General features: G+C 50.4%; 5 protein-coding genes across 5 annotated transcripts; 4 read left to right on the top strand and 1 right to left on the bottom strand.

Moving 5' to 3' along the window:
* Nucleotides 1-3,109: 3,109 nt before the first annotated feature.
* On the top strand, nucleotides 3,110-3,562 carry BU24DRAFT_93461 (uncharacterized protein). Its single transcript, XM_033534818.1, has 3 exons — nucleotides 3,110-3,143; nucleotides 3,201-3,270; nucleotides 3,324-3,562. Exons 2-3 carry the CDS (start codon nucleotides 3,204-3,206, stop codon nucleotides 3,479-3,481), a joined length of 225 nt encoding a protein of 74 aa, XP_033376910.1. The 5' UTR covers nucleotides 3,110-3,143; nucleotides 3,201-3,203; the 3' UTR covers nucleotides 3,482-3,562.
* A 716-nt stretch (nucleotides 3,563-4,278) lies between these two features.
* BU24DRAFT_429166 (YL1-domain-containing protein) lies at nucleotides 4,279-7,519 on the top strand. The gene has a single exon (XM_033529669.1). The coding sequence runs from the start codon at nucleotides 4,680-4,682 to the stop codon at nucleotides 7,392-7,394; it is 2,715 nt and encodes a 904-aa protein (XP_033376909.1). The 5' UTR covers nucleotides 4,279-4,679; the 3' UTR covers nucleotides 7,395-7,519.
* Nucleotides 7,520-8,274: 755 nt separating this feature from the next.
* Nucleotides 8,275-9,113, bottom strand: BU24DRAFT_429165 (uncharacterized protein). Its single transcript, XM_033529668.1, has 3 exons — nucleotides 9,014-9,113; nucleotides 8,659-8,906; nucleotides 8,275-8,564 (listed from the first exon to the last, which is right to left on the bottom strand). The coding sequence occupies exons 1-3, from the start codon at nucleotides 9,088-9,090 to the stop codon at nucleotides 8,488-8,490; spliced, it is 402 nt and encodes a 133-aa protein (XP_033376908.1). The 5' UTR covers nucleotides 9,091-9,113; the 3' UTR covers nucleotides 8,275-8,487.
* A 313-nt stretch (nucleotides 9,114-9,426) lies between these two features.
* On the top strand, nucleotides 9,427-10,186 carry BU24DRAFT_429164 (uncharacterized protein). The gene has a single exon (XM_033529667.1). The coding sequence runs from the start codon at nucleotides 9,616-9,618 to the stop codon at nucleotides 10,060-10,062; it is 447 nt and encodes a 148-aa protein (XP_033376907.1). The 5' UTR covers nucleotides 9,427-9,615; the 3' UTR covers nucleotides 10,063-10,186.
* Nucleotides 10,099-11,171, top strand: BU24DRAFT_429162 (uncharacterized protein). The gene is made up of 2 exons (XM_033529666.1): nucleotides 10,099-10,705; nucleotides 10,779-11,171. Exons 1-2 carry the CDS (start codon nucleotides 10,169-10,171, stop codon nucleotides 10,983-10,985), a joined length of 744 nt encoding a protein of 247 aa, XP_033376906.1. The 5' UTR covers nucleotides 10,099-10,168; the 3' UTR covers nucleotides 10,986-11,171.
* The last annotated feature ends 320 nt before the right edge of the window (nucleotides 11,172-11,491 follow it).

The following is an 11,491-nucleotide window of genomic DNA, read 5'->3' as shown; positions in this document are numbered from 1 at the left end:
CGACTGGATCTACTCTACCTACTGTTTTAGCTTGACGCTCTTAAAACACAGGCACACCTACTAACTATTCACACCACCAATACCATCGCTATATCAAGCATACCACTAGACACTCCACAATCCACAGTAATTAATCATCTACATCTTCTTTCTCGACCAGGAGTAAGCCAAGCATGGCAGAGCATGGCAAAGCACTCACTACGCACTCTAAGGCGAGCAAGGCAACGCGTCCAGAAAACTTAACTGCTCCGTCTCCAGTCTCATTAACTAGTATTACTACTTTTAGGTATTCTTAGGTATCGTTCTTCTCTTAATTCCTCGCTTGATGGAATCCATCAAAGATCCTGATACACTAGGCCTGTCCTGTGATGTGCTGCGTCCTCCCATTGTCCTTTGCTTTTCTCCCCGTCTGTCTGCGCCCTCTGAATCTCGTGTCATAGACTCGTAAGGATGCCGGATCCTCTCTTCGGCGGATGTGCTGATATGGGGCGGGAGGGGGCCGCGGACTGCGTGTTTGGACTTCCGCAATCGATCTACTTCACCGATGAGGTTAATCAACTAAGCAACATGTAACACCGCCAATCACAGCAGTAACAGTAGAGAGTACGGTGCTGTGTATAGCACTCCGTACATACTGTGTACTCGTACGGAGAAAAGACCATCTTGACAGACTTCACATCACCAATCACTCAGCACTTTTGCCTCAGCACGTTTCCCTCATCTCCTCATCAGACGTTAGATTACACAGCCAACTTACCGGCCAGTTGGTAGGATAACTACGAGTACGCCCGTATGCGAAATGTCATCGCATGGATGGCGGGAACGGCATTCCATAGGCAACTCCATGGCATCACAGCATGCGACTTTCGTCGTGAGGCACCGCGCCGCAACGCACCAACCGTAGTCGCACCCGTAGTCGTCGTCGTAGTAATTAATCGGCGCCCAAAGAGAAGCTGAAACGAGCTCCTCTACTGCTGCCATCCATGGTCCGATGGCTTTCTCTCTCCTGACTGGTCCGTTCCGCCAATTGGAGGACCTTACGAGTATGCCCCTGGTCCGCAATCGCCAAAAATATGAAACGTCCCAGGCGCGTCCATCCAACTGTGCCCCATCCCAATCCCCAACCTTTAGTCTGACGTGGATCGCAAGTTAATTAGATACCGAAGTTCCTGATGACCTGACCTGGGAATGCCTGCTTGTGACCTGTCCTGCCCGTCTTGTCTCCTGTTTGTCCTGTTCCACTCTGCTTTCTCCGTCCACCATCCCAATTGGTCTTCTTCCTCGCGAGGATTGCACCGCATCAGCTACAAGTACTGTCGGCCTTGAGCACATCATCCGCCGTCTTGTCACAGAGTATGATAGGACAATAAATTCCTTTCATAATTTTCAGACTTGTGCGTCTCGTTCCATTTCCGCATTGTAGCAGAAAGCGGCAGTCATTCGAATCGAGGAATGCCTACAGTGCTTGATCTTCGTCCGATCAAATCCACCTCTCAAACCACTAGGCTGGACTTGCCCTATCTACCTACACAAGTAACACAACACTCCCTCCCGTAACCATTTCTACCTAGACATACCTACAGAATACATAAGAGGGGCGCGGACCCTTGCAGTTATCGCTCTTGGATTTCATGCAGCACGCGCTGGGCCCTCGTCTGCGGAATACTGCCGCCTAGGTACTTACAAACCTGCAATTATGCACATGCATATTCGTACAACAATCTACTAAAAACATATCCTTCCTCTCTGTGTACGACGAACCACTACGGGTACGCCCCATAAGCCAAGCCACACGCGCTCAAAGTGATTGTAGACGACGACAGGCCTGGCAAACAAAAGCTAAAATAAGTTTATCTTCCGAGGAGAGGACGCCGCAATCCTCTTCTCCACTTGCTGACTGCTTGGTGCTGTGCTGCTGACAGCATGGTGATATCGACCTGCTTGATTATTTTTCGCATCCTACGGTATGGTATCTGAAAGGTTGCTGTTGGGTGATGACATAGTTCCTCAGGCGTGTTGGATGACGCATTGACGGAGTATCGTTCGATCGACATGGAACACATATTCATCCACGGGTATGATGACGACTCAAAAAGAGAGAAAGTAGAGAACTCTGAGGAAGTACACTATGGGTCCTATTCATAGTTCGTAGATCATCTAGTTCCTATGAGAAGGAAGCTTACTGGGGTGGGCCAGCAGTAGCCAACACTGTCTACCCTGCCCGCACGCCTACTTATACCAAATGGCATTCAAAACTTATTGATGCGTTTAAGATTGCTACAATTTTTCATTCAATGAGCATTGTGTTGCGTCTAAGACTATATGATTTTGGAAAGTTGCATGCGTCTTGTACTTCTCACATGAATAAAATTCCCTAGTTGTTCCTCTTGTTGCTCTCAGGAAAGAATAGGCTCGTGGTAGTGGAAGAACTTCTCTACACACATAATTATATCAATCTCATTACTTTCTCCACTAACTACTCTAGAATTTCCTGCTTTATAGTCGATGACCTCGTTCCAAATAATACTACAGTAAGCAGCTGAGATATCTGATATCACTGATAGAACACTGGTAACATTGGTCCAGCGATGTCGTGGCAGAATTTGAAACCTCAGGAACTCTGGTGAATCAATCGTTCGAACAATTGATAAATAGCGCGTATGATTTTTATCAGGATATCGCCTTTACCTACTTATGTCCTCTTAAATTTTCGTAGATGTGAAGATTGCGGTCAGCAAGCCTTCCTAAAGTGTATTTCTTGAGTAAAATCTTGCTCTGCAGCAGGTTCTCTTCACCACACATCATTGAACGATTTCAGTGCTCCAACAATCGATGCATTTGATAATACTTGTCTCTGCTTAACATAATTACTATTTCCCTTTGAGAACATGTGCAAATGATTTGCGACATTGACCTGCATGGAGTACATATTGTGATACTGTTGGTTCAAGTAGGCCGTGAGCTAAAATGCCTACCTACTAAAATAGCACGCACACCAATCCCAGAAGAGCCTAACGTCGCTTGAGCTCGCTTGATAACAAGCAAAACACACACAGCAAATACTACACTACAGAAATGACTCACTACATAAAACAAATAAGTTCTGAAACTAACATCAATTCATCAGGCAAGATGGCCGAGTGGTAAGTTCAGCCAAAACATCTTCGAACATCGCAACATGTTCTAACAGTCCCTCCCAGGTTATGGCGTGTGACTCAAGCGCAAGCTTCTCTGATAACTCAGAGCGCATTCTCATGGGCTTTGCCCGCGGTACGTTCCCCTCACATTAAACATCTCAGCAACAATATACTGATTATTCCTAGTGGGTTCGAATCCCACTCTTGTCAACATCTTTACGATCTTCTTTTTTTGCCTTTTTGGCAGAACCTTTTTTTTCTTGCTCGTGCATCTGCAGGAGGACAGCTGCAGGTTTCTAAGGCTTGTTCTTTTTTTTATTTGTTTAATATTTACAATCAACTAACAAGGCTACTTCTCTGTGCGCAAAGATTATAATTCCTAACCTTGGGCTTTTGTAGCCCTTCGTGTCTGTCGTGTCTGTATTAACTATGACAGCCATGCGCCAACATTGCACCTAACATATGTCTACCCCACTACGTACTCTGTACTGTGAATATAGACATGAATGCCCTCCTTCTTTAATTTAGTTTACGAGAGACACATCCTACTTAAATTGTATACTCAGGTTAACAAATTACAAGATACTAAGTTTATCAGCAAAATGCTTAGATTGATACTTTGTAACTACACTGTATATACACAGGTTGTAGTAGTCTCTCTCAATGTCATTCGTAAACGACTAGGATCAGAATAAATCCACCTAACACAGGTAGATGATGAATTCCTTGCATGAAACAGCTTACAAGTAGACATATAAAGTCAGAAAAATAATCAAAAATTACAGCTGCTCCGAGAAAATAGCTGATGGTGTGCCATGACCTCAGTTGTGGTGGTGGGATTGGTGGACTGGCGGACCACTATGACTATCAATCGGAGACGCGAGACTTGGGTGGAGTTTCAGAGTAGGAGGAGAGGTGGGAGAATCTCATGCATGTCTGTCCAGCAGTCTTAGCTTCATGTCATCTATAGAATGCAGTTAAGATCGGAAACAAGATAGCAATAATAATTAATAGTAGAGTCCTGGGCGTGTGTCTCTCTCATATGCGTACTTCGCCTGGTCTTTCCCGCTTGGCTGCGGAGGTCCCTCACCACTAATGACCATCAATCTTGTTGTTACCTCGCCTCGACACGACCGACATTCACTCATTCGACTCACACAACCTACGTCCACACGCACGCGACATCCACTTCCCCGCCGCATCACATCACCCACCATCCGCTTGAAACGCGCCGGCCTCATCACCTATTCCTCGACCATCGGCTTACTCCCTTCTCCGCTCCGCATCGCCAACCCGTCCTGCAAACACAATCCCAAACCGCTGACCGTTCGAACGCTGCGGTACGCATAAACAACACCACCCATGGAATTATTCGAGAAGCCCGCCCGCACCCCTTGAACGCTGTCTATTATCCACCATCCACTACCCCGTTCCCCGGGCACGCGAAGCTCGCTTTGCTTCAGCCAGGCTCCCCCGGCCGCCTATACCTTCCTTTGCTCCTAGCCCTCGATCCGGCCGACGACGTCAGTACCTGCCGACATCATGTCTCAGGAACCCCAAGAAGCCATGGACGTCGATGAACGCGTCGCCTCTGACCACGGCGATGACGAGGAACAAGTCTCGCGCTCTGAGGAATTGAGCGATGGCGAGTCAGAGCCACCGGCAGACCTCATGGTCACAACGCGCGCCAGGAGGACAAATGCGGGAAACCGCATGGCGACCCTCTTGGCCACGACGGCCGCAGAGGAAGAGGAATGGGGTGAAGAGTGGGAGGAAGCTGCGAATGAAGAAGAGTTTGTGGGAGATGATAACAACGATCAGGCCGATTTCAACCTCGAGTCGTCTTCATCCGAGGACGAGGACGACGGAGATGATGACGACGCCGGCGAGAAAGAACTGCAGAAGGCCGAGCGACAAGAGCGCATCAAGAAGCGCAAACCCGCGGCCAATCCCTTCGCTGCCCGCCTTGCCGCCACCGCTCGCAAGAGAGTCAAGCTCGACGTCCCCAGCGAAGATGCCCAATCCGCACTCCCTCCACGACCCAAGAAGAAATCAGAACGGGCGTCATGGATACCCACGGACGAGGACGGCCCTATCCGCACGTCTTCGCGTCGATTGACCATGGCGAACAAGGAGCACACAATGGCTAAGCTCAAGGCCAAAGACAGGCGCCGTGACGACACACTGGCGATGATGAAGGCCGCAGAGGCACGCAAGTCGAAAGACGAGCCGAAGACAATGTCGCAAGCGGAGCGGCTCGCAGAGGCTGCCAGGGTTGAAAGGGTCAATAGCAAGAGCTTGCATAGGTGGGAGGAGGCAGAGGAGCAGAGGGCAGCCGAGAGACAGGCCAAGATTGACGCGCTTAAGAACCGTCAACTTGATGGGCCCTTCATTCGATTTTACAGCGGGCCCGCCATATGGGTGGACGACAAGCTCAAGTACACCGGAAAGAATGCTCCAAAGATCGAGGATTTGACCGAAAAGTACAACAAAGAGGTCCCGCCTACACCGGATGGCCAGGAGGTCAATGAATCGAAATTGGATGCAGCTCAAGGGCCAGAAACAGAGGGTCCGCACCCAATGAGCGGTGTTCAGGAGCATCCCTTAACGCAATCATCGCCAGCAGCCCCGGCCTCTGCGGCTCAATTGGGGGAACATGCGCCAACTGACCACACTACCACGACACAGGCACCCCTACCAACGGAGCCACATTCTCAACCGCAACCACAACCACAGTCCCAGGCTCAATCAGGGCCACAACCGCCACAGCAGAACACAGCAGAGATACACGTTGCACCACCACAACAGACACATGCTGTTGCATCGGAGTCAATATCGCAGCCTCCTCTTGACGGATCGGAGACGAGATCGCAACTTCCGACTCCGTCTCTGTCACAACCCCAATCACAATCCCAACCAGCTCAGGCATCACAGGAACCGCAGCAGTCGGGGAAGACTGATTCGCAGTCTCAAGCAACACTATCCTCCCAGCCATCAGATAACACTCAGCAAACCGTGCCTATCAAACATGATGAGCAGCCGGTTGAGTCTCCTGCGGTGCCTAATCCTGGCCCAACCATGTCTACACCCCAAGACAATTCAACGTCGTTCCTCTCGGGCATAGAGCAGTATGTTTCGGAGCAGCACGACTCTCACCGGCCCTCCGAACCTTCTCCAGCGCTCAATACGTCTCCGCAACAAAGTGGAGTACAACATGACCAACACTTGCAGGGGCCACAACAGCAACCTTCACTGCAGAACGGCCTCACCCAGGACTCGTCTCAGTCGGGTCAGGCTACGCCCTCGACTCCGCAAGTCCCCCAGAACCCGTTCACCCAACTCCCAATGGGAACACATACCTCTCTCCCTGCAAATCCCTTCGCCTCTCATCCACCCTTCGCACTCCCAGACCTCCCATTTCTTTTCGTAGGATCCGATACCCAGCCCCCGGGCACTCACCTTCAGCAACCTCAACCCGAAAATCCTATGCTTCCCCCGCCACCGCCACCACCACCTCGCCGCAGAGTCATCCGTCGTGCCCTCCGCAACCTCCTCACCCTGTCCTCATTCCCCAACCTCGACTCACCATCAATATCCCACATTCCCCGCTCCATCCGCGCGACCACCAGTTTAGCCAAGGAAAAGGACCGCGTGGCACTGGCGCAGCTCTCCGCTACCCTCTTCAATTGGTCTCAATCCGAAGTGAATGCATACTTGACGACACTGCTGAACGCACCCAAGAACAAAAAGGAGCGCGAGGCCCTCGCCGCAAAATCCAAGAAGGAACTCTGCACCGTCACCAACCTCGAAGCCAGGTTCCGCGACCCAGAGACCGGGATAGCATACAGGGACAAGAAGGCCTACGGAATCCTGAAGGGCGTCGTCAGCGGCGGCTTCATCTGGTGCGGCGGCCTGGGATGTTACGTAGGCGGGCGCCCTGCTCCTCCACCTTCAACAACTACAGACGGCCTGGAAATGGCCAACACGAAGAAGTTCTATGGCAAGGGCATGGAACCCGTCAAGGGTGTTCCCAAGAGGTTCCTCCAGATGGCGGGTTTCCCCACGGAGGCATCGCCGCCAAAGAAAGCGTCCGAGCCTATTCAAGAGGGCAAGAAGGAAGGTGTCTCCGAATCCGCAGCAAAGGGTGGGGAAGTAAGTACCAAGCCCACGGCCACGGCCACGGCCACCACTGCTGGAAGTCATAGACCTGCCGAGGCGCCGGGTGTTGTTAAAGTCGAGCGCACAGCTACGACATGAGGATGTTTGGTATATGTATAAATAGCAATCAAATACTACTTACTGTGCACACATTGTTACGAATGAAATGTAGTATCAACTACTCTCTGGTCTATATACTTGTTGTAGTATCACACACGTATCGGACAATTATCATAATGTTATATCAATGCCTTTCCTCCCAGCTCATATCCAGTATCGTATCAAACGTGCACTCGATTCCCTTGTCACGGCCGCCGCTACCCCTTTTGAATGCAATTATGTACTAAATCATACACTTGATCTAACGGATACATACATACATACATACATACATACATACGCACTCAAGTAACAATACCTACTAAGTATTTCACGACACTTCGAGGAGCATATAGAGACCACGGACGGCCGTCGGAGGGGTGACAGTTAAGAGGGGCTGAATGACCATTCTGGTTTAGGAGATGAGGAAAAGGGGAAGGAGCAGTAAGCAGGAGCGTAATCAGTGTATGTAAAGGTTTGGTTTGGGGTGGGATGTTGAGGGGTTGGGTGGAGCAGGAAGGAATAAGAGACAGGTTCGGTAGTTGTTTGCGTGGGCTGAAGTTGATTGTAGGATTGGGCTTATGGACGCTTTTGTAGAGTATATAAGGAGGATGTTGGATGGTGGAGACGGGGTTGCGTGTGGTTGTAACAAGTGGCGGGGTTGGTTCGCAGGAAAAGACAGCGGGTTGAAGAGAAGAACATAGTCTTGCTTTTGTCATATCGTTATTGTCATATCGTTATGCCGCTAGGATGACCTATCCGGTAGAGTAGAGCCTTTGCCTGTGGTTAGAGAATTGGGTATAAAATGCTGATCAGGTCAGTAGCACGACAAAATCAAGTCACGAAACCCATAAAAATGCTTTCGAAATGTCCATGATATGCATTGATGGTTAGCAGACGAAATGAGATCTCAGAACGCCACCCCATCTTGCTGTCCTACACGCAAGAAGTTTTTTTTCCCAGGCGTTCATAAAATTGGTTGTAGCTGTACACATGGCCCACGGCAACTCCCATGTCACTACCCTGAACGTCGTTCCTCCATAATACCAGAAGAAACAGTTCGGCGAGAGGACCACCCTCAATGGGAAACCGTCTATTTCTTCTCCTTCTTTGCGCCCTTGGTCTTGGCCGTACCCCGCATCTCCTTCGCCCTGTTCTTGCGCTGCTTGCCTGTTCATCCTGTCAGTATGTGTCCATTTGCCACGTAGAGTCTGACGATGCCACCCATCGATGTAGGTATAGAACGTCGAGGGGAGAGACGTACGCTGCTGCCTGCTGGCCTTCTCGATCTTGGAGGCCATGCCGTATCGGACGAGCCTGTAGTGGGGTTCGAACTTCTTCATCGCCTCGGGGGAGTCGTAGATGAGGGCAAAGCCGGTGCTCTTGCCACCACCGAATTGTGTCCTGAAACCGAAGACGGAGACATCCTCCTTCTTGGCCTTGTAGAGCTCACCGAGCTTGGTGCGGAGCTCGTCCTTGGAGACGTTGGCGCGGTTGGGGTGGAGGACATCACTGCGGGTTGCCATGCGTTAGAAATCGTGTTCGACATTTTTCTTGATGACCCGAATGCGAAATTTCGCAATCTGCCATTAGGGAAGATGGTAGGTTCCTGCACTTACAGAACCATCTGGCGACGGCCGAGGAGAGGGTTGCGGATGAACTTGCGCGTACGCAGAGTAACTTGTGAGTCGGCCATGGTGTAGGATTTGTGTCGTCGACCTGGAAAGCGGAACTGTTAGAAAGGCTGGCGTTCGTGAAGTTGTTGGAGAGACTTTAGAGACTGAGAGATTGGGATAGACGCACTGGGACAGATCAATCGCTCGTGATCCTGCTCGGTGTCGATGGGGGTTGTTGTACTGGTGGCCGCAGGATGTCGTCGATGAATGTCGACAAGCGAAAAATCGAAGGTGTGCGATGGGCTTGGCGCGCTTCGCGTAGCTGGCACGGTCTAACCATTGTCGGTAGGCGGGGAGTGTAGATTATATAAGCAGGACTGTTCGATGCAACGACGACCACACACTAAAATGTTCAACGGCTTCCTGCGCCTTTGCGGATGAAGTGTAGATAGAAATGTACAATCTTTTTCTCTATTCCTTCGGTACACTGCTGCAGTAACAAATTGAATCAGGAGTGCGAGCTCACACACCGACAACTGGGATTGGAACTACGTCAATTGTCTAGGCTCTAACGAATTTTCCTTCTTCTCTTTGTATTTATGAACATGGATCCGTCGACTCTTCCTGATTTGATACTTTTGCGTCGCCAGTATTTCCAACTGGTCGAACCGATACAATTGAGATGGCCGGACTTCCAAGTGCTCAAGAGACCTGAAGTACAGGACTGGATCTATAGGAATATGTTTGACAGCAGCATCGAATCTGCACCACCGGATCGTTATAAGATGAGAGTTCTAAAACCTCTGATATCGAAATTGGAGAGGACAATTGAAAACCCTGAGGAGGATGTATGGTCTCTACTTTCTTTGATTTCTTCAATTTTCTTTTTCTCTATGATAGGTTCATTATCGGTCACACTTGGTCATTCGCAGATCTCAAATCTACGAAAGCACCGCCCAGGGGCAGTGAGGTTTACGCAAGTTTCAATGCATCACTCTTCGATCTACAGAAGCCTGTCGGGTTTTCCGGAGTACCTACCTTTCCTCTGGTGATTTGCTTCGTGTCGGCTCGACTTGGCCCATCGTAACAGACTGCGTATCATCTCCACTGTACTGACGCTGACGACTTCTACAACAATAGGAAATATCAGATGATCTCATGAGTGCACTGTCCGAACTACTAGGCTCCGCACTCCCAACGGAGTCCACATCCGCCCAACAGAAAGCGTATGTGACGTACACTTATCCCTTGCAAGGCGCCGACGGTACAGGCAAAGGCGTCCTGGATGACGGTGCCGTAACGCTGCTTGAGTCTCGATCAGTCATTTCATCATCTGGTACGACGGGTCTCCGGACCTGGGAGGCAGCGCTGCTCCTCGGAAGCTATCTTTCGTCAGAGCAAGGCCAGAAGGCCATCCGGGGAAAGAGGGTCTTTGAGCTGGGAGCCGGGACCGGCATGATCTCCATCCTCTGCGCGAAACACCTCGGTGCGGCGGGTGTAGTTGCGACCGACGGAGACGAAGCTGTGGTGGACTCCATCAAGACCAACGTGTTCCTGAATGGACTAGACACAAAGGAGTCGTCCAGGGTCCCGATCCATACGGCGGCTCTGAGATGGGGATATCCAGTGAATGGAGAGACTTTTGCAGAGGATTATGGGATGGAAGCGCCGGAAGTGCTGCTGGGAGCTGATGTCGTAAGCCAATGCCCTGGAGGAAAAACCTCTCCCCTCTGCACAAAGCAAGCGAGCTTAAAATAGCGGCCTTTAGACCTACGATCGATCCGTGATTCCACGCCTGGTGACGACGGTGAGGGAATTCTTCGACCTGAATGCGGACCTCGAGATTCTCATCGCCGCGACAATACGCAACGAAGAGACATTCAGGGCATTCGAGAACGCTTGTGGTGGGTCATACCAAAAAGTCACCGACTTTTTTTTGGATGGTTTCTGGTCGATTCTACGACAGTTGGATTGACGAAAGAGAAATGCGTACGCTGACTTTTGTGGGGTAATTGATTTTAGGGCGAAACCGGTTCCGTTTAGAGCTGGTGGACTTCCCAGCAGTGCCCGAGCACCTCCAGGTAGGACCTTTCTATCCAACGACGACTCCGATCCAAATCTGGCGAATCACTCAGCAGAAGGGGTCGGAGGACCCATTTGCACTTTGAGCACTTTGTGAAGTCATGGACACGAAGCAACACGTGTCGGCGCCGACTGCGATGACTTGAGCGATGGGATGGGGCGGGCGGCGGGCGTACCTGGGAGGAGGGAGTACTGTGTAGGTTCCTGTTGGTAGGTCGGTAGGTGGTGGAGTGGAGTTTTCTTTAAGGTTTCACAATAATAACAATGGAGCTGAGGTCTAGAATGCGTACTGGACGATGGTGCGAAACAGGCACGAGGAGAAGACATTGGCTGGGGAAGGGGGGAAGTGGAAAGGGGCGGGGATTTACCTGCCTGTTGACTAACAATTAATTAATGAAT

Source organism: Aaosphaeria arxii (assembly GCF_010015735.1).
Source record: "Aaosphaeria arxii CBS 175.79 unplaced genomic scaffold BU24scaffold_17, whole genome shotgun sequence".
NCBI classification, from domain to species: domain Eukaryota; kingdom Fungi; phylum Ascomycota; class Dothideomycetes; order Pleosporales; genus Aaosphaeria; species Aaosphaeria arxii.
This window is presented reverse-complemented; position numbering and strand designations above follow the sequence as displayed.